This window comes from Rhinoraja longicauda, chromosome 10, assembly GCF_053455715.1.
Source record: "Rhinoraja longicauda isolate Sanriku21f chromosome 10, sRhiLon1.1, whole genome shotgun sequence".
NCBI classification, from domain to species: Eukaryota; Metazoa; Chordata; class Chondrichthyes; order Rajiformes; family Arhynchobatidae; genus Rhinoraja; species Rhinoraja longicauda.
The window spans coordinates 57,970,571-57,990,067 of record NC_135962.1 but is presented as its reverse complement, the minus strand read 5'-3'; the positions used below and the strand labels follow the sequence as shown (position 1 = coordinate 57,990,067).

The window sequence follows — 19,497 nt, the reverse complement described above, 5'->3', positions numbered from 1 at the left end:
CATCAAGTCTACACCGCCATTCAACCATGGTTGATCTATCTTTCCCTCTGAACTCCATTCTCCTGCCTTTTCCCCCATAACCCCTGACACCTCCATACAGACAAGCATCCGTACTCAAGAATCTATCTATCTCTGGCTTAAAATATCCATTGACTTGGCCTCTACGGCCTTCTGTGGCAAAGAAATCCCACAGATTCACCACCCTCTGACCAAAGAGATTCCTCTTCATCTCCTTCCCAAAGGAACGTCCTTAAATTCTGTGGCTATGACTCTCCCACTAGTGGAAACATCTTCTCCACATCCACTCTATCCAGCCCTTATTTATTTATAGTGGACAAACTGCGATAATGGACACCATCTCTCTCGCCATGCGTGGTCCATGGTAGTGAATGTTTACTGTACTGGGGACCTTGGCAAGTCGCTGCATGCAGTACACCACTTCCCCAGAAGGTGGAGCAGCCAACCAGGGCATGAGCCCGTCAGGATTTGATGCACTGGTGTATTTTGCATGAAATAAATCAATGGGGAGTTTTTACAATGACCTCCATCCCTGCAGCATCAGGAAATAACTCGCGATGCAAACTTCACCCTTCCTGCATCCGCCTAAGATCCAAACCCCAAGCCCACACGTAACTATGCAGCCGGATGTAATCTTGTTATTTGTTAAGCGACTCCAATATTGGTCAGAACAACTGAAGAAGACACAAAGATGCAACTCAGCGGGTTCAGGCAGCATCTCTGGAGGACATGGATAGGCAATATTTCAGGTAGAACCCTTCAGACTGAAGGTTAAGGCTTGTGGTTTTGTTTGATTTAGGGAGGAGGCAGGAGAATGGGGTTGGGAGGGAGAGCCATGATTGAATGGGTGTAGACTTGATGGGCCGAACGGCCTAATTCTACTCCCATCACTTACGACCTTATGATTTCTCTTCTTCAAACTGCACACATTTAGACTTTAGAGATGCAGTGCGAAAACAGGCCCTTCGGCCCACCGAGTCCGTGCCGACCAGCGATCACCCCGTACATTAGCACCGTCCCACACACTAGGAACAATTTATAATTTTATTACCGCAGCCAATTAACCTACAGACCTGCACATCTTTGGAGTGTGGGAGGAAGGAAACCGGAGCATCCGGAGAAAACCCAGGTAGTTTTCGGAACAATGAACTGCAGACACTGGTTAATACACAAGAGGAGGTCTGAGGAAGAATATTTTCATATTCATGAATGGTTACATTCTGGAACGCAATGAATAGATTCCCAATAACATGAATGAAGTGGAAATAGGGAACTGGAGATGCTGGTTTATATAAGAAGGCACAAAGTGCTGGGATTAACTCTGCGGGTCAGGCAGCATCTCTGGAAAATGTGGATAGATGATGTTTCGGGTCGAGAATAAGTTTGAAAAAAGGTCTCGACCCTTTGTGAGGAGGATGTTTCCACTCGTGGGAGAGTCTACGACTAGAGGCTGTAGCCGTAGGATATAAGGAGGTACCTTTAGAAAGGAGATGAGGAGGAATTTCTTTCATCAGGGGGTGGTGAATCTGGAATTCATTGCCACAGATGGCTGCAGAGGTCAAATCAATGGATATTTTTAAAGCAGAGATTGTCAGATTCTGGATTAGCAAGGGTGTCAGGGGTTATGGTGCAAAGGCTCGATTGTAATCACATAGTGTGTTTCCGCTGACTGGTTAGCAAACAACAAAAGCTTTTCACTGTACCTCAGAACATGTGACAATAAACTGAACTCGGAAGGCAGGAGAGCGGGGTTGCGAGAGAAAGATGGATCAGCCATGATCGAATGGTGGAGTAGACTTGATGGGCCGAATGACATGATTGTACCCCTAGAACTTATGAGCCCCTTTGCCTCGTCGTCAATGGCACGGTGGTGCGGCGGTAGAGTTGCTGCCTCACAGCGCCAGAGACCCGGGTTCCATCCTGACCGCAGGTGCTGTCTGTACGGAGTTTGTACGTTCTCCCCGTGACCTGCGTGGGTTTTCTCTGGGAGCTCCAGTTTCCTCCCACACTCCAAAGACCTACAGGCTTATAAAGTCAATTGGCTGGGTGTAAATGTTAAATTGTCCCTTGCGTGTGTAGGATAGTGTTAGCGTGAGGGGATCGCTGGTCGGTGCGGACTCGGTGGGCCAAATGTCCTGTTTCCGCGCTGTATCTCAAATGTAGCGCCGGAGACTCGGGTTCGATCCTGACTACGGGTGACGACTGTACGGAGTTTGTACGTTCTCCCCGTGACCGGCGTGGGTTTTCTCCGAGATCTTCGGTTTCCTCCCACACTCCAAAGACATACAGGTATGTAGGTTAATTGGCTGGGCAAATGTAAAAATTATCCCTAGGGTGTAGGATAGTGTTAATGTGCGGGGATCGCTGGGCGGCGCGGACCCGGTGGGCCGAATGTCCTGTTTCCGTGCCGTATCTCAAAACTAAACTAAACTTCAGAAGGCCCTACTGACCGAATGGCGTCCTCTCCGACTGTCTGCATTCATGCCTGGAAGTCCTTGAACCACATTTCCCCATCAGTGACGACACTTGCTGAGCTGATGCTGACGTTTGTTGAATAAAAATAGAAAGTGCTTGAAATACTCGTCAGATGATGAGGCCACGTCAGTGGGAAGAGAAACAGATTTAACACCTCAAAGTTAACACCATTTCCCTTCCCCCGAGACTGGTCTGCTGAGTATTTCAATGTTTCAATGGCATTTCATTGTCAATGTACCTCGGTGGAATAAAGTTCCTTATTTTACACACAGCACAGTAACATTCTTGCAATACGTAAGCAAATTCATACTTGTGTAGAAACGAGGAACTGCAGATGTTGGTCAATACACAAAAGGACACATAGTGCTGGAGTAACTCAGCAGATCGGGCAGCATCTCTGGTCAAGAGTCCAGAGTGTTTTATTGCCATATGTCCCAGATAGAACAATGAAATTCTTACTTGCTGCAGCACAACAGAATATATAAACATAGTACACAGTAAATAATAATAATAATAATAGTCTATTGCGGTTCAGAGCTTATTTGAGGATGTAGTGTTTAATAGCCTGATGGCTGTAGGGAAGAAGCTGTTCCTGAACCTGGACGTTACAGTTTTCAGACTCCTGTACCTTCGTCCCGATGGCAGCGGTGATGTGAGTGTGTGGCCAGGGCAGTGTGGGTCTCTGATGATGCTGGCTGCCTTTTTGAGGCAGTGACTCCGAAAAATCCCTTCGATGGTGTGGAGGTCAGAGTCGGTGATGGACCGGGCAGTGGTCAGTGGCAGTGGTTTTGCAGTCTTTTCCACTCCTGAACGTTCAAGTTGCCGAACCTGGTCGTGATGCAACCACTCAATGTGCGCTCTACTGTACACCTGTAGAGTTCAAGAGAATCCTCTTTGACATACAGAATCTCTGTAATCTTTCCAGGAAGTAGAGGCGTTGACGTGCTTTATTTATAATTGTATCAGTGTGCTGGATCCAGAAAAGATCTTCGGAAATATTCACGCCCAGGAATTTGAAGTTTTTGACTCTCTCCACCATCGTCCCGTTGATATAAACAAGATTGTGGGTTCTCATCCTTCCTCTAACAAAGTCCACAATCATGGTCAACATGGATCGGTTATGTTTCGCGCAGAGTCCCTTCTTCAGACTCAAAGATGCTGCCTGACCCACTGAGTTACTCCGGAATATTGTCTTGTGTATAATATATAAATATAAATATAAAACCTTTTTGTTTATTATGGTGTTTACAGAGTACTACATTTACATATCAGTTGTGCTGCTGGAAGTAAGAATTTCATAGTTCTGCCTGGAACATATGACAATAAAACTGAAGAAGGGTCTCGACCCGAAACGTCACCCATTCCTTCTCTCTAGAGATGCTGCCAGTCCCGCTGAGTCACTCCAGCATTTTGTGCCTACCTTCTAACAATAAAACACTCTTGGCTTGAATCAGAAACAACTTCTTCCCTACAACGATGGGTTGTTAAACACCACGGCTTCCAAATAAGCTCTAAACTACATAGACGGGGTTTTTTTATTGTATATCACTGCCCTCGCACATCGATGAGCCCTGGGCTCCCAGCATCCTGTCGCTAGTTTGTCCCTCCTCAGACCACTGTCGGTAGGTACTCACCACTGCTGACCGGGAACACCCCACAAGCCTTGCCGTTTCAGAGATGCTCTGACCCAGTCATCTGGCCATAACAATTTGGCCTTTGTCAAAGTCGCTCAGGTCTTTACTCCTGCCCATTTCTCCTGCACCCAACACATCAACTTCGAGAACTGACTTCACTTGCTGTCTAATATATTCCACCCCTTGACAGGTGCCATTGTAACAAGACAATCAATGTTATTCACTTTGCCTGTCAGTGGTCATAATGTTTTGGCTCATCGGTGTATATACACATAAATATTATTTATGTAGTTTTACATCTTAATATAAGTTTTATGACACGTATATGTGTGCGTGCAAACTCCACAGGGGCAGTAGCCAAGGTCAGGATCGGTGCGGGTCTCTGGCGCTGTGAGCCAGCTGAGCCATTGTGCTGGAGACCTGGTGCCAAATCTGAGCATTTCCGTAACGTGCTTTCCATGAAAATAAAATAAATCTGGCCCTTTTGTCTGAGCTTTGAGTAAATCAGAGTCTCCCCATCCCGTGGAACTGTGCCCGGCTTTGCATTAACGCGGCCAAAACTCTGTCCGTGCTTGGCAGCTGAGCTGAAGCATTCAAATGGGTATTACAAGCTGTGTAATCCCTCTGAGGATTTATTGCCAGTGATGACCCTTCTCTTTGCTCTTCCCCCGACCAAGAGCTCGCTCGAGAGCAGATTAAAACTGAGGAGTGTAGGAAGGAACTGCAGATCGTTCAAATCAAAGACAGACACAAAATGCCGGAGTAACTGCAGGACAGGCAGCATCTTAGTTTAGTTTAGAGCTACAGCACGGAAACAGGCCCTTCAGCCCACCGATCCCCGCACAATAACACTATCCCCCCCCCACACACACACACACACACACACACACACACACACTAGGGACAATTTACACTTGCACCAAGCCAATGAACCTACAAACCTGTACGTCTTTGGAGCGTGGGAGGAAACCGAAGATCTCGGAGAAAACCCACGCCGGTCACGGGGAGAACGTACAATCTCCGTACAGACAGCACCCGTAGTCGGGATGGAACCCGGGTCTCCGGCGCTGTGAGCGTTGCAAGGCAGCGACTCTACCGCTGCGCCGCCGTGACCGCCCTTGAAAAGGAATAGGTGACGTTTCGGGCCGAGACCCTTGCTAGTTTATCACGCCTGATCGGCCCGCGTTCCTGCAGGGTGTTAATGGGGGAGCCTGCTCATCATTCTCTCTGCACACCTGCATCTGTGAATGAGTACCTGGGGCTCCAAGCTCAACGCGCTTGCCTTCCCTGTCGCATGTTGCCATGCAACCAGATGCAGCCGGCGCCGGCTGTCAGTGCTGTTCGGGTGGTGCCTGCGAGTGTTGTAGTGCTAATGTTTTAGGTGCCGGAGCTGTCACTGGTGACCGAGTGGACGCTGTTAAATTCCCCGCTAGTTAAAAATCCCCGCTGTTTCTTTTGGCTTTTTTTTTACAGAGCGGAGCTCCGGTGAGCTCCGGCAGCATCTGTACCCCGGGTGCCTGCAATGCTCTAAAGACTGCTGAGGACAATGTCATCAGCAAACATTGAACCCCCCCATCCTCTCCCGACGCCCAGCGCCTTGGATGCATCAACTCAAAAAGCAAAGACCATCTGGAATCTGGGGCCAGCACACCGATGCCATCGTCAAAAAAGCTCTTCAATACCGGCTTTACTATCTTTAGACGTCAGAGATACGGTGCAGAAACAGGCCCTTTGGCCCACTGAGTCCGTGCCGACCAGCGATCAAGCCGTACACAAGCACCATCCTACACATTAGAGGCAATTTACAATTTGAACTGGCCCCATAGCAGGAGCATCCACGTCGCGGGGCTGGAAACTGGAAGTGTCCTGAGCTAATTCTGCCACCACCATCATCTATTGTAACAAGAGATGGCTCCCACTGATTGTCGCCGGACGCTTGCGCCCATCGACGGTTGATAACAGCGATGTCAACATTTGAAACATGGATGATGGACACGAAAGAAGAAGACAATTTTAACTGAAGCCAAATAATCTAAAACCATGTACGCTTGCAAGAGGGTCCTGCCCAGATATGTCACCTATCCATGTTCTCCAGAGATGCTGCCTGACCCACTGAGTTATTCCAGCACTCTGTGAAATGTCACCTATCCATGTTCTCTAGAGATGCTGCCTGACCCACTGAGTTACTCCAGCACTCTGTGAAATGTCACCTATCCATGTTCTCTAGAGATGCTGCCTGACCCGCTGGGTTCCTCTGCAAAGGGCACAATCTGGCAGGTGACTGGGATGGACTGCAATTAGTACTCCATTGCAACCACCCTCTCCGTCCCCTCCTTGTGACATTCTCTCCTCATTGCCTCGGCAAAGCCAGCAACGTAATCGAGGACGTCTCACCCCGGTCACTCCCTCCCTCTTCTCCCCTCTCCCATCAGGCAAGAGGTACAGAAGTATGAAAACGCACACCTCCAGATTCAGGGACAGTTTCTTCCCAGCTGTAACTGAACCATCCTATCAACAACGAGAGAGTGGTGCTGACCTACCATCTACCTCATTGGAGACCCTCGGATTATCTTGTGTCGGACTTTGCTGGACTTTATCTTGCACTAAACGTTATTCCCTTCATCCTGCATCTGTACACTGTGGACGGCTCGATTGTGGTCGTGTATAGTCTGTCCGCTGACTGGTTGGCACGTAACAAAGGCTTTTCACTGTACCTCAGCACACTTGACAATAAACTAAACTAAAGTTGAACTAAACTAAGTGAGTAGGAAGGAACTGCCGATGCTGGTTCACACCCAAGACTGACACAAAATGCTGGAGTACCTCAGCGGGTCAGGCAGCATCTCTGGAGAGAAGGAATGGGAGACGTTTCGGGTCGAGACCCTTCTTCAGACTAAGCTAGCACGCAACAAAAAAGCTTTTCGTTGTACCTCGGTACACGCGACAATTAACCAAAATGACACTAAACTGGTTTTAAGGTCACGCTTTAAGCAACCGTTGCGTGCGAATAAATAAAACTAAAAACGGCTAATTTTACGCCCAGACATTTCTCAGCTTTCCCAGCGGAAAGCCTCTTGCGTGAGTTACAACTCCTGGCCTTTCTCCTTGCGGCTTTCAACGTTGATATGGAAGGGCAATTAAAATTGCTTTGTGCGTTTTGAAAGGCGCACCAACACCCCTGCAGTTTAATGGCCGGCATGTATAGACACAAGAGTCCATAAATCCTGCAAACTGCCTTCCCTCGACATGGCTGCCCACATAAAGGCTTGTAAGTGATGCCCCATCTATAAATGTCAGGATCCTTGAATGAGCTGATATTGAGTGGCTGATGGATCTCATTAATGGCCTTATAATTAGCTGGCGCGTGTTCCTTTATCTCCTTAGTGGTTTTATTTTTGTTAATTGTTCTGATTCTCCGTCAGTGCTGGATGCACGGGTTAGTTTGCCCGGGATGCCAGACTAATGCCACCCTGATTACCAGTTCAGTTTAGTTTATTGTCATGTGTACCGAGGGACAGCGAAAAGGTTTTGTTGCGTGCTAACCAGTCGGCGGAAAGACAATACATGATTACAATCGCGCCATTTACCGTGTACAGACACATGATAAGGGAATAACGTTTAGTGCAAGGTAAAGCCAGCAAAGTCCGATCAAGGAATAGTCCGAGGGTCACCAAAGAGGTAGATAGTTGTTCAGCACTGCTCTCTGGTTGTGGACCAGGGGAGGAAGAACAGATCCAGATCTGTTATTCCTCCCCACTCCACCATCCTATACTGTAACAACATTTAAAGGACACTTGGACAGGCGCATGGATAGCAAAGGTTTGGAGGGATATTGACCAAACACAGGCAAGTGACTGATTTGAATTATTGTCACGTGTCAAGGTCCAGTGATATTTCATTGTTTTGCATGCACATGGTATGCAAAGAGTCCCACATGATGGGCGCCGACAAAGTTACAATGATTCTATTTTAACACAAACTATTTTTAACATGTTCCATTTATGGTCCTCCTTAATTCTCGGCGGTCCCCCCACGCCGTGTTCTCCCTCTCGGCGGTGGGACTAGTGTGCACGGGGCACCTTGGTCCGCATGGGCAAGCTGGGTCGAAGGGCCTGTTTCCGTGCTGTATAACTGAGAGTCTGATGGGATGAGAGTGCTGCTGAGAGAACCGGGGTTTTCATCCCCCAGTCTCCTGTCTTTTACAAAGGCAGCGGTGCGAAAGATGGCGCCCAAGCCAGGCGTCTCTTTGTGTGCTGGTCACAGACGTGGGCGGTCACGGTGGCGCAGCAGGACAGTTGCTGCGTTACAGCGAATGCAGCGCCAGAGACCCGGGTTCGATCCCGACTACGGGTGCTGTCTGTACGGAGTTTGTACGTTCTCCCGTGGGTTTTCTCCGAGGTCTTCGGTTTCCTCCCACACTCCAAAGATGTACAGGTTTGTAGGTTAATTGGCTTGGGAAATGTAAAAAAATTCCCTAGTGCGTGTAATGTTAATGTGCGGGGATCGCTGGTCGGCGCGGACTCGGTGGGCCGAAGGGCCTGTTTCCACGCTGTATCTCTAAAACTAAAAAAATAAAACTGGAAAGTGGATCTACCATCACGCATTCCAATCGCTCCACCCTTTTAAACCTCTACTCCCACAGCACCACATTGTTCCCTTTATCATGTCTCTATACACTGTAAATGGCTTGATTGTGATCGTGTATTGTCTTTCCGATGACTGGAGTAGCACGCAACAAAAGCTTTTCACTGTATAAACGATACGATACGATAGAACTTTATTCATCACCGGTGGGAAATTGATCTGCCACCAATCACAACACACAACAAGGTACACGAAAACTTGAAATTAAAATTAAATTAAAAGTGAAAAAGACTAGTGTAGATGGGACATGTTGGTCAGTGTGGACAAGTTGGGTCGAAGTGTCTGATTCCACACTGTATCACTCCATGACTCGAGTGCAGATGGGACATGTTGACCAGTGTGGGTGGGCAAGTTGGGTCGAAGTGTCTGTTTCCACACTGTATCACTCCATGACTCGAGTAGATTGGACATGTTGGCCATTGTGGGTGGGCGAAGTGTCTGATTCCACACTCTGACTCTGGAGAGCATCGCTTTAAGGTGAGAGGGTGCATGGGGCATGTTTTTTTTACACCAAGGGTGGGTGGTGTACCTCAGTACATGTGACAATGAGTCTATGACTCTGTAAGATGCTCTGGGACATCCTGAAGTGTAACAGAGATGCAAGTTTGTTCATTCTGCACAGGCAGGGGCTCCCAACCTTAAAGACCCAGAAGGCAAATCAAGGAGAGTTTCAAAGCGGGTGCAACCTTAAAGACTGAACGAGGAAGGAAATGGTGTGAATCTGTCTCTAAACTGCAGGAAACAATTGCCAATTTGCATTTTGAAATTCCATCAGGGTTACATTAAAGTAAATAAAACAGAATAATTTCTTTCCCAGCCGCTTTTAGTCAAGATCCATTTTATCACTTTGGATTCAGTGGTAATGAGTTCCCTTGCCACAGGCCCAGCATGGGCATGCTAATCTGACAACTGATTATTTCTGCAATGTGCTTTTGCAGGATTTGTTTAATCTGATCAAATAAAGCTTGCACTCTCATTTCACTCCTGCCTTTGGGAAGAAGGTGCCTGGAGTCTGAAAACTAACGTCCAGGTTCAGGGGCAGCTTCTACCCAACAACCATCAGGCTTTGAACACTACGAACTCCAACAGAACTACGAGTTGCCTTGGTCCCAATGGGGGCGTTCAATGATTCTTTATTTTCAGGCACCGAGTTACAGTGAAATTCATTTTTTTGCATACAGTTTAAATTATTACTGTACATAAGCACGATCTTGATTAAATACAAAGTGCTTTGTTTTCATAAGTTCATAAGTGATAGGAAAAGAATTAGGCCATTTGGCCCATCAAGTCTACTCCACCATTCAATCATGGGCCTCCTCCAGTGCCATAGTGAGGCCCACCGGAAATTGGAGGAACAGCACCTCATATTTCGCCTAGGCAGCTTGCAGCCCAGTGGTATGAACATCGACTTCTCCAACTTTAGATAGTTCCTCTGTCCCTCTCTTCCCCTCCCCCTTCCCAGATCTCCCTCTATCTTCCTGTCTCCACCTATATCCTTCCTTTGGCCCGCCCCCCTGGCATCAGTCTGAAGAAGGGTCTTGACCCGAAACGTCGCCCATTCCTTCTCTCCCGAGATGCTGCCTGATCTGCTGAGTTACTCCAGCATTTTGTGAATAAATACCTTCAATTTGTACCAGCATCTGCAGTTATTTTCTTATACTATTCAATCATGGCTGATCGCTTTCCTCTCGACCCCATTCTCCTGCCTTCTCCCCATGACCCCTGACACCCGCACTAATCAAGAATCTGTCAATCTCTGCCTTAAAAATATCCCTTGTCTTGGCCTCCACAGCTTCTGTGGCAATGAGTTCCACAGATTAACTACCCTCTGACCAAAGAAGTTCCTCCTCATTTTTCTAAAGGTGTCAATTTATTCTGAGGCTATGGCCTCTAGTCCTAGATTCTCCCACTGGTGGAAAAACATCCTCTCCACGTCTACTCTATCCAGGCCTTCCACTATTCGGTAAGTTTCAATGAGGTCCCCCCCTCAACCTTCTAAACTCCAGCGAGTACAGGCCCAGTGCTGTCAAACGCTCATCATATGCTAACCCACTCATTCCTGGAATCATTCTTGTAAACCTCCCCTGGACCCTCTCCAGAGCCAGCACATCCTTCCTCAGAATCTGCTCACCGTACTCCAAATGTGGCCTCACCAGCGCCTTATAGAGCCTCAGCATTACATCTCTGTTTTTGTATTCCAGTCCTCGATATAAATGCTAGCATTGAATTTGCCTTCCTGACAGTCGAAACTCCTTCTCATTTCCTTCCTAAAAGAACTTTCTTTAATTCTGAGGCTGTGACCTCCGGTCCTAGACTCTCCCACTGGTGGAAACGTCCTCTCCACATCCACTCCATCCAGGCTTTATTTTGTTCCACTTTGCCTTCAACCGAATGGCTGACGGATTATTGTAGGTAGACACGCAATTAATTTACTTGGCCCCTGTTCCATGTAGGCAATCTATTATTGATCTAATTTATGAATGGGTGGTGGCTCAGGAGCTTCTGAGCAGGTTGTTGCTCATCCTCTAACTGATGCCTTTTTAGAATAACATAATTCAGGCTGTTAAGACCGGGAGTAGCTGCAATTTATCAAACTTTCATTTAACAGGGAAAGCAGTTTTATATTAGATGTGGCTAATGTTCCCTGATTATGCACAAATGACTAAATTGATTTCATCAATTATGGGAAACACTTAAGGTTATCCGTTCCTTTAAAGGTAGTGCATTTCAACAATAGCTGATCATACCTCTGGGCAAGATAGACACAGAATGCTGGAGTAACTCAGCAGGACAGGCAGCATCTCTGGAGAGAAGGAATGGGCGATGTTTCGGGTCGAGACCCTTCTTCAGACAGAGAGTCAGGGGAGTGGGAGACAGAGAAATGGAAGGGTAAGGTGTGCAAACACAGATCAACATAGAAAACAGGTGCAGGGGTAGGCCATTTGGCCCTTCGAGACAGCACCGCCATTCAATATGATCATGGCTGATCATCCTCAACCAGTACCCCTTTCCTGCTTTCTCCCCATATCCCATGATTCCGTTAGCCCTAAGAGCTATATCTAACTCTCTATTGAAAACATCCAGTGAATTGGCTTCCACTGCCACAGATTCACAACTCTCTGGGCACGATGATCAAGGAGATGTCGAATGGTACATTGTTAGCTATGGGGAAGGTCACAACGAGGCACACAATCAGTCAAATTAATCAGGAGGACAGTAAAACTAGTCGGTGAAATAGGATGGGGGAGAGAGGGAAAGCAAGGGTTATTTGAAGTTAGAGAAATCAATATTCATACCACTGGGTTGTAAGCTGCCCAAGCGAAATATGAAGTGTTCCTCCAATTTGCGTTGAGCCTCACTCTGACAGTGGAGGAGGCCCAGGACAGAAAGGTCAGTGAATGGGAGGGGGAGTTAAAGTGTTGAGCAACTGGTGTAAACTAGCATCTGCAGTTCCTTCTACACATCTCTGGGCAACATCTCCATCAGACTTGCCGACAAAGAATTATTCTTGAGTGCAGAGTCTGCAGTTGTCATGATAGAAGATTCCGTGCACTTCCAGTAGAGCTTAGAGAGAGCTACAGCGCGGAAACAGGCCCTGAGATCCACTGAGTCCGTGTAGACTAGCGATCACACCACACACTAGCACTAACCTACACACGAGGGACAATTTATAATTCACAGAAACCAAGTTACAGTGCAAGAGAGACCCGGGTTTGACCCTGAATACGGGTGCTGTTTGTACGTTCTCCCTGAGACCTGCGAGGGTTTTCTCCGGGATCTCGGGTTTCCCTCCACACTCCAAAGACAATTAGGTTGGTAGATTACTTGGCTTGGTATAATTGTAAATTGTCCCTAGTGTGTAGGATGCTGTTCATATGTGTGGGGGGAATAATGTTTAGTGCAAGGTAAAGCCAGCAAAGTCAGATCAAGGATAGTCCGAGGGTCACCAAAGAGGTATATGTTTTTGGAATGTGGGAGGAAACCGGAGCACCCAGGGAAATCCCACGTGGTCACAGGGAGGACGGACAAACTCCGTACAGACAGCACCCGTAGTCAGGATCGAACCTGGGTCTTTGTAAGGCAGCAACTCTACTGCAGTGCCACTGTGCCGCCCAATTTGCCTGGGTACTAGTAAAATGCTTGGGCACCTCGGGATGATGAAAGGTGCTATAGAAATGAAGGATGTGTGCCTTTAGAGACAAGATTTCAAAATCCATATGTTGTAGTTGCTAAATTTAACACTGGGGAAGAAGAGAGAACATGTGGCATGGGGAATGGCCATGTTACTGCCAAATGAATGTTTTAATTTGAAATTCTAATGTTTATCCAGGTAAAAAAATATAGGGCGGGACGGTGGCGCAGCGGTAGAGTTGCTGCCTTACAGCGTCAGAGACCTGGGTTCGATCCCGACTATGGATGCCGTCTGTACGGAGTTTGCATGTTCGCTCCGTGACCCCTGTGGGTTTTAGTTTAGAGATACAGCGCAGAAACAGGTCCTTTCGGCCCACCTTTCGAAGGGCCTGTTTCCACGCTGTATCTCTAAACTAAACCAAACTAAACTATTAAGTGCTATATTAAGTGCTAGTGCTATTGAGTGCTATATTTTGTAAGAAAGCCTTGCAGACCTGGAGGAAAAGAAGGGAGTTAATGCTAAATGAATATTCATGAACAGCTTCATCCTCTCTGTTATCAGGCTCCTAAGCTAGGGTACTGTCCGATTCACCTCTATCCCATTGCGGACATTGGACTTTGTCTGTGGAACTGATGCGCTACAATGCGGAGAACTATATTCTGCACTCTAGCTTCCCCTTTGCTCTACCTATTGTACTTGAGTTTGACTTGATTGTATTGAAGTTTAGTTTAAAAATACTGAGCAGGAGGCAGGCCCTCCAGCACACCGAGTCCGCACCGACCAGCGATCCCCGAGCACTACCACTATCCTACACACACAAGGGACAATTTACAATTATACCAAGTCAATTAACCTGCAAACCTGTACATCTTTGGAGTGTGGGAGAAAACGGAAGATCTTGGAGAAAATCCACGCGGGTCATGGGGAGAACGTACAAACTCCGTACAGACAAGCACCCGTAGTCAGTATTGAACCCGGGTCTCCGGCGCTGTAAGGCAGCAACTCTACCGCTGCGCCCACCGTGCCACCCATAGTGTTATGTGATCTGATTGGATAGCATGCAAAACAAAGTTCACTGGTGTCCAGTAACAAATTTAGTATACTCCTGTGCAACAGAATCACGGGTTCAATCCGGACCACGGGTGCTGTCTGTTCGGAGTTTGTACGTTCTCCCCGTGACCTGCGTTGGTTTTCTCCGGGTACTCCTGTTTCCACCCACACTCCAAAGACGTGCAGGTTAATTGTCCCCAGTGTGTAGGATGGAACTAATGTACGGGTGTGATCGTTGGTCAGCGCGCACTCGGTGGGCCGAAGGGCCTGTGTCCTCCACTGTATCTCTAAACTAAACTACACTCAGGGGGGTGTGGGGGAAAACTCACTTGGTGAGCCTGTTGCTGAACTGTCGGGATTCACGAACAGTGGGTGAGCAGATTGTTGGAGTTTCACTGCAGCAGGAATGACAATAGACAACAGATAATCGACAATTCGGTCCTTCGAGCCAGCACTGCCATTCACTGTCATCATGGCTGATCATCCACAATCAGTACCCCGTTCCTGCCTTCTCCACATATCCCTTGACTCTGCTATCTTTAAGAGCTCTATCTAAGTCTCTCTTGAAAGCATCCAGAGAATTGGCCTCAACTGCCTTCTGAGGCAGAGAATTCCACAGATTCACAACTCTCTGCGTGAAAACGTTTTTCCTCATCTGTGTAAACTGTGGCCTCTGGTTCTGGACTCCCCCAACATTGGGACATGTTTCCTGCCACTGGCGTGTCCACTCCCTTAATAATCTTAGATGTTTCAATAAGATCCCATCTCATCCTAAATTCCAGTGTATACAAGCCCATTCACTCCATACGACAGTCCCACCATCACCATTAATCTGGTGATCCTACGCTGCACTCCCTCAAGAGCAAGAATGTCCTTCCTCAAATTTGGAGTTTAAGCGGAAGCTGGATGCACGCAAGCGAGAAGTGGGAAGGGGAAGTGAAAGGGGTGGTAGGAGGCTAGCCTGAGAACTTCACTTCAGAATGGAGCTGTGGACTCGGACGTCATGTGCAGTTTACGAAGGAGTACAAATACCCTGGAGTGTGCCTGGACAGTATACTGGACTGGTCCAGGAACGCTGAGGTCCTGTACAAGAAGGGACAGAGCCGGCTGTACTTTTTGAGAAGGCTCCGCTCCTTCTACGTCTGCAGCAAGATGCTGCAGATGTTCTACCAATCGGTGGTAGCCAGTGCCATCTTCTTCGCTGCCGTGTGCTGGGGCAGCAGGGCGAAGGCCGCGGATGCCAACAGGATTAACAAGCTCATCAGGAAGGCTGGCTCCGTCCTGAGGGCAGAGTTGGATTGGTGGGAGGTGGTCTTGGAGGGGAGGATGCTCCTGAAACTGAGGAGCATCCTGGACAATACAGCTCACCCCCTCCATGACACGCCGGTCAACCTGAGGAGCACCTTCAGCAACAGACTGGTTCCACCAAGATGCAGCACAGAACGCCACAGGAGATCCTCTTCCCTGTGGCCATCAAACTGTACAACTCCTCCCCCTTCTGTCGTGGGGTAGACTGAGACTGACTACCCTACCCCCCCCCCCCCTACCCAATCTTTGCACGTCCACAATCCTTTCCACTCGTCACTTTCATTTAATGTTTTATTTATCTTGTGTTTTATGACTGTTGGCAGATCAATTTCCCTCCTGTGATAAATAAAGTTAACATAGAAACATAGAAAATTGGTGCAGGAGAAGGCCATTTGGCCCTTTGAACCAGCACCGCCATTCATTTTGATCATGGCTGATCATCCACAATCAGTAACCCGTGCCTGCCTTCTCCCCATATCCCTTGTTTCCACTAGCCCCAAGAGCTCTATCTAACTCTCTTTTAAATTAATCCAGTGAATTGGCCCCCACTGCCCTCTGTGGCAGAGAATTCCACAAATTCGCAACTCTCTGGGTGAAAAAGTTCTTTCTCATCTCAGTTTTAAATGGCCTCCCCTTTATCCTTAGACTGTGTGGCCCCTGGTTCTGGACTCCCCCAACATTGGGAACATTGTTCCTGCATCTAGCTTGTCCAGTCCTTTTATAATTGTATAAGTTCTATCGTATGGCATCATGTGTATCTCCATTTCACACTCTGTGTCCCAATACCCCTGTGGTCATCACGTTCAACGTACCAGTTTAAGGTTGGCAAGGGAGCAGGGAAAACAATTCTTTCCAAAGAAGGAATGACGCAGAAGGAACTGCGCGGCATCGTGGCGCAGCGGTAGAGACGCTGCCTCACAACGCCAGAGAACCGTGTTCGATCCTGACCTCGAGTGCTGTCTGTACTGAGTTTGTACCTTCTCCCTGTGACCGCGTGGGTTTTCTCCGGGTGCTCCGGTTTCCTCCCACGCTCCAAAGACGTGCAGGTTTGTAGGTTAATTGGGTTGGGTAAAAATTGTAAAATTGTCCCTCGTGTGTCGGGTAGTACGGGGATCGCTGGTCGGTGCGGTCTCGGTGGGCTGAAGGGCCAGCTCCTGCACCTATTGTCTATTGTCTATCGTCTATTGACTATGTCCAGCATCATTTGGTGAACCCGTGCTGTGTTGTACAGGAGTGTGCAAGTTGAACATTTACAGAACTAAACTGGGCTGGCAGGAAAACTGGGCTTTATTTTCTCCTTTGCGATATTTGATGGAGATTGCCCAAGTTATGATGAACTGTCACGGCCTGTTTGAGGTGCACTCAGGCTGATCCCTGGTAGTCTGACCCCGATCAGTACAATCATCATTTCTGCATCGATTGGTCTTGGGATTTTCGTGCACCTGGTCATAAATTGTCTGCTCGACCTATTTAATAAAATTCTGACACATGTAATTTTTTTTAATGGAATGCACTGATGAAAGCTTCCAATCTCGAGCAGTGACAGAGCCAACTCTGCCTGATCAGTTTCTACCGATGCGCCATTCAGCAAACTATTGTAATTGGTTAAGTGGTTCCAGTTACACAGAAGCAGCGAGGAGCAGCTTACGCTTGTTAATCACACTGAACATTGATAGTCATAGAGTGATACAGCGTGGAAATAGGCCCTTCAGCCCAACTCGCCCACACCGGCCAACACGTCCCATCCACACTAGTCCTGCTTGCCTGCGTTTGGCTCATACCCCAGCGAACCTGCCCTATCCATGTCTGAAGAAGGGTCTCGATCCGAAACGTCACCCATTCCTTCTCTCCAGAAATGCTGCCTGTCCCGCTGAGTTACTCCAGCATTTTGTGCCTATCTTCGGTTTAAACCAGCATCTGCAGTTCCGTCCTACACTATCCATGTACCTGTCTAATTGCTTCTTAAACGTTGCGATAGTACCCGCCTCAACTACCTCCTCCAGCAGCTCGTTCCAAACACTTACTGTCCTTTTGTGCGAAAAAGATACCCCTCAGATTCCTGTTAAATCTTTCCCCCATTCACCTTAAACTTATGTCCTCTGGTTCTCGATTCCCCTACTAAGGGCAAGAGACTCTGTGCGTCTGCCCAATCTATTTGTCTCATGGTTTTATACACCTATATAAGACTATCTTGTCCCAAGGAAGGGATATGGATGCATTCTGCTTAAGTTACCAGACATTTTATTGATGAGTAATGTGTGGAGAAATTAAGTTAGGTCCTCGAACAGCACAGAGGTCCAGCTGGTGGAGCTGCTGCTTCACAGCGCCAGAGACCCGGGTTCGATCCTGACCTCTGGCGCTGTCTGTGTGTGTGTGTGTGGAGTTTGCACGTTCTCCCTGTGACCACGTGGTCTTCCTCCGGGTGCTCCGGTTTCCCCCCCCACGTCCCATAGACGGGTGGGTTTGTGGATTAATTGACTTCTGTAAACTGTCCCTAGAGTGTAGGGAAGTGGATGCAAAAGTGAGATTACACAGAACTAGTGTCAAGTCAAGTCAAGTTTATTTGTCCCATACACATACAAGATGTGCAGTGAAATGAAAGGTCACCCACATTCCGGCAATAAGAGCAATAAAAATAAGCAATTTCACACACAATCACAGTGTTAACGGGTGGTCGATGGTGGGAGAGGATTCGACAGACGGAGCGGCCATTTTCCATGCTGTATCTCTAAATTAAACAAAACTAAACTAAACTAAGCATCTCATTGAGGACTGCCTAATGCCAACACCAGGTGAAAAATCACCTACAACTGAAAATCGAGTGTTACAAGAGCAGCCCGGTGGCGCAGCGGTAGAGTTGCTGCCTCACAGCGCCAGCGACTCCGGGTTCCATCCTGACTACGGGTGCTGACTGCACGGAGTTTGTATGTTCTCCCAGTGACCGTGTGGGTTTTCTCCGGGTGCTCCGGTTTCCTTCCACACTCGAAAGATGTGCAGGTTTGTAGGCCAACTGGCTTCTGTAAATTGTCCCTAGTGTGTAGGATAGTGTTAGTGTACAGGGTGATCGATGGTCGGCGCGGTCTCGTTTCCAAGCTGTACCTCTAAAGTCTAAAGTCTACTCCCTGCAAACTGGATAATTCTACAAATGAGCATGAGATTTATCATAACAATTTTGAAATAAGAACATAGATAGTTGCATAGGGCTGCTTAGTTAACCAAAAACAAAAATCTGTCATAAGTTCATAAGTGATAGGAGCAGAATTAGGCCATTCGGCCCATCAAGTCTACTCCGCCATTCAACCATAGCTGATCTATCTCCCCCTCCTCACCCCATTCTCCTGCCTTCTCCCCAAAACCCCTGACACCTGTACTAATCAAGAATCTATCTATTTCTTCCTTAAAAATATGCCACAACTTTTTTGGTATAAATTTCTATTGTACAACAGATTGTGCAAACTTGTCATACTATTTATACCCACCAGCCTCCACCGAAGGTAGGATTTAATGACAGGTTGACATTGTTATAGCCAGTTATCATCACAGATACAGGATCAGGAAAGCATTCACGGGAAATGCATGTTGGAAGTAAAGATGTCAACGCATAACTCACAGCATAGGCAGCAGCCATTTGGCCCATCTAGTCAATGCAGGTTTCTCTGCTCCAGCCCACCTTTTTTTCTCTCAGCCCAGCAGACGAGTGATAGGTGGTCACAGGTGAGGATCCACCTAACACCTGCCTGGAAATAGACACAAAATGCTGGACTAGCTCAGCGGGTCAGGCAGCATCTCTGGAGAGAAGGAATGGGTGACGATTTGGGTCAAGACCCTTCTTCAGACTATCACTTGCCTGGCTTTGTCCTGCCCCTCCCCACCTCTCTCCCAGCTTCACCTCCCCCCCCCCCCACCGCAATCAGTCTGAAGAAGGGTCCTGACCCCAAACGTCACCTTGCCATGTTCTCCAGAGATGCTGCCTGACCCATTGAGTTACTTCAGCACTTTGTTATATTTTGTAATCCAGCATCTGCTGTTCCTTGTGCCTCCATTCATCGATTGTTGCCTAATATAACCCAGAAAGAATATTCCCCAGCTTACTGTAACGCTTACACACACTCACACGCACACATACGCATGCGCACATGCACACACACACAAACACACACACACGTCTGAAGAAGGGTCTCGAACCGAAACGTCACCCATTCCTTCTCTCCATAGATGCTGCCTGTCCTGCTGAGT

At 47.7% G+C, this 19,497-nt stretch overlaps 1 protein-coding gene across 5 annotated transcripts in view; it reads left to right on the top strand.

The window, feature by feature from the left end:
• The window catches only part of efcab11 (EF-hand calcium binding domain 11), a 69,687-nt gene that overhangs the window by 14,358 nt on the left and 35,832 nt on the right, over positions 1 to 19,497 (top strand). Inside the window, exon 6 of one of the 5 annotated variants that reach the window (XM_078406935.1) lies at positions 5,601 to 5,807. The exons of 3 other annotated variants lie outside the window; for them this stretch is intronic. In XM_078406935.1, the coding sequence (XP_078263061.1) occupies positions 5,601 to 5,616 (16 nt within the window). In that variant the 3' untranslated portion in view covers positions 5,617 to 5,807. Of the gene's footprint in view, positions 1 to 556; positions 645 to 5,600; positions 5,808 to 19,497 lie in introns of those variants that run through there. One more of the 5 variants, XM_078406937.1, reaches the window with a different exon arrangement.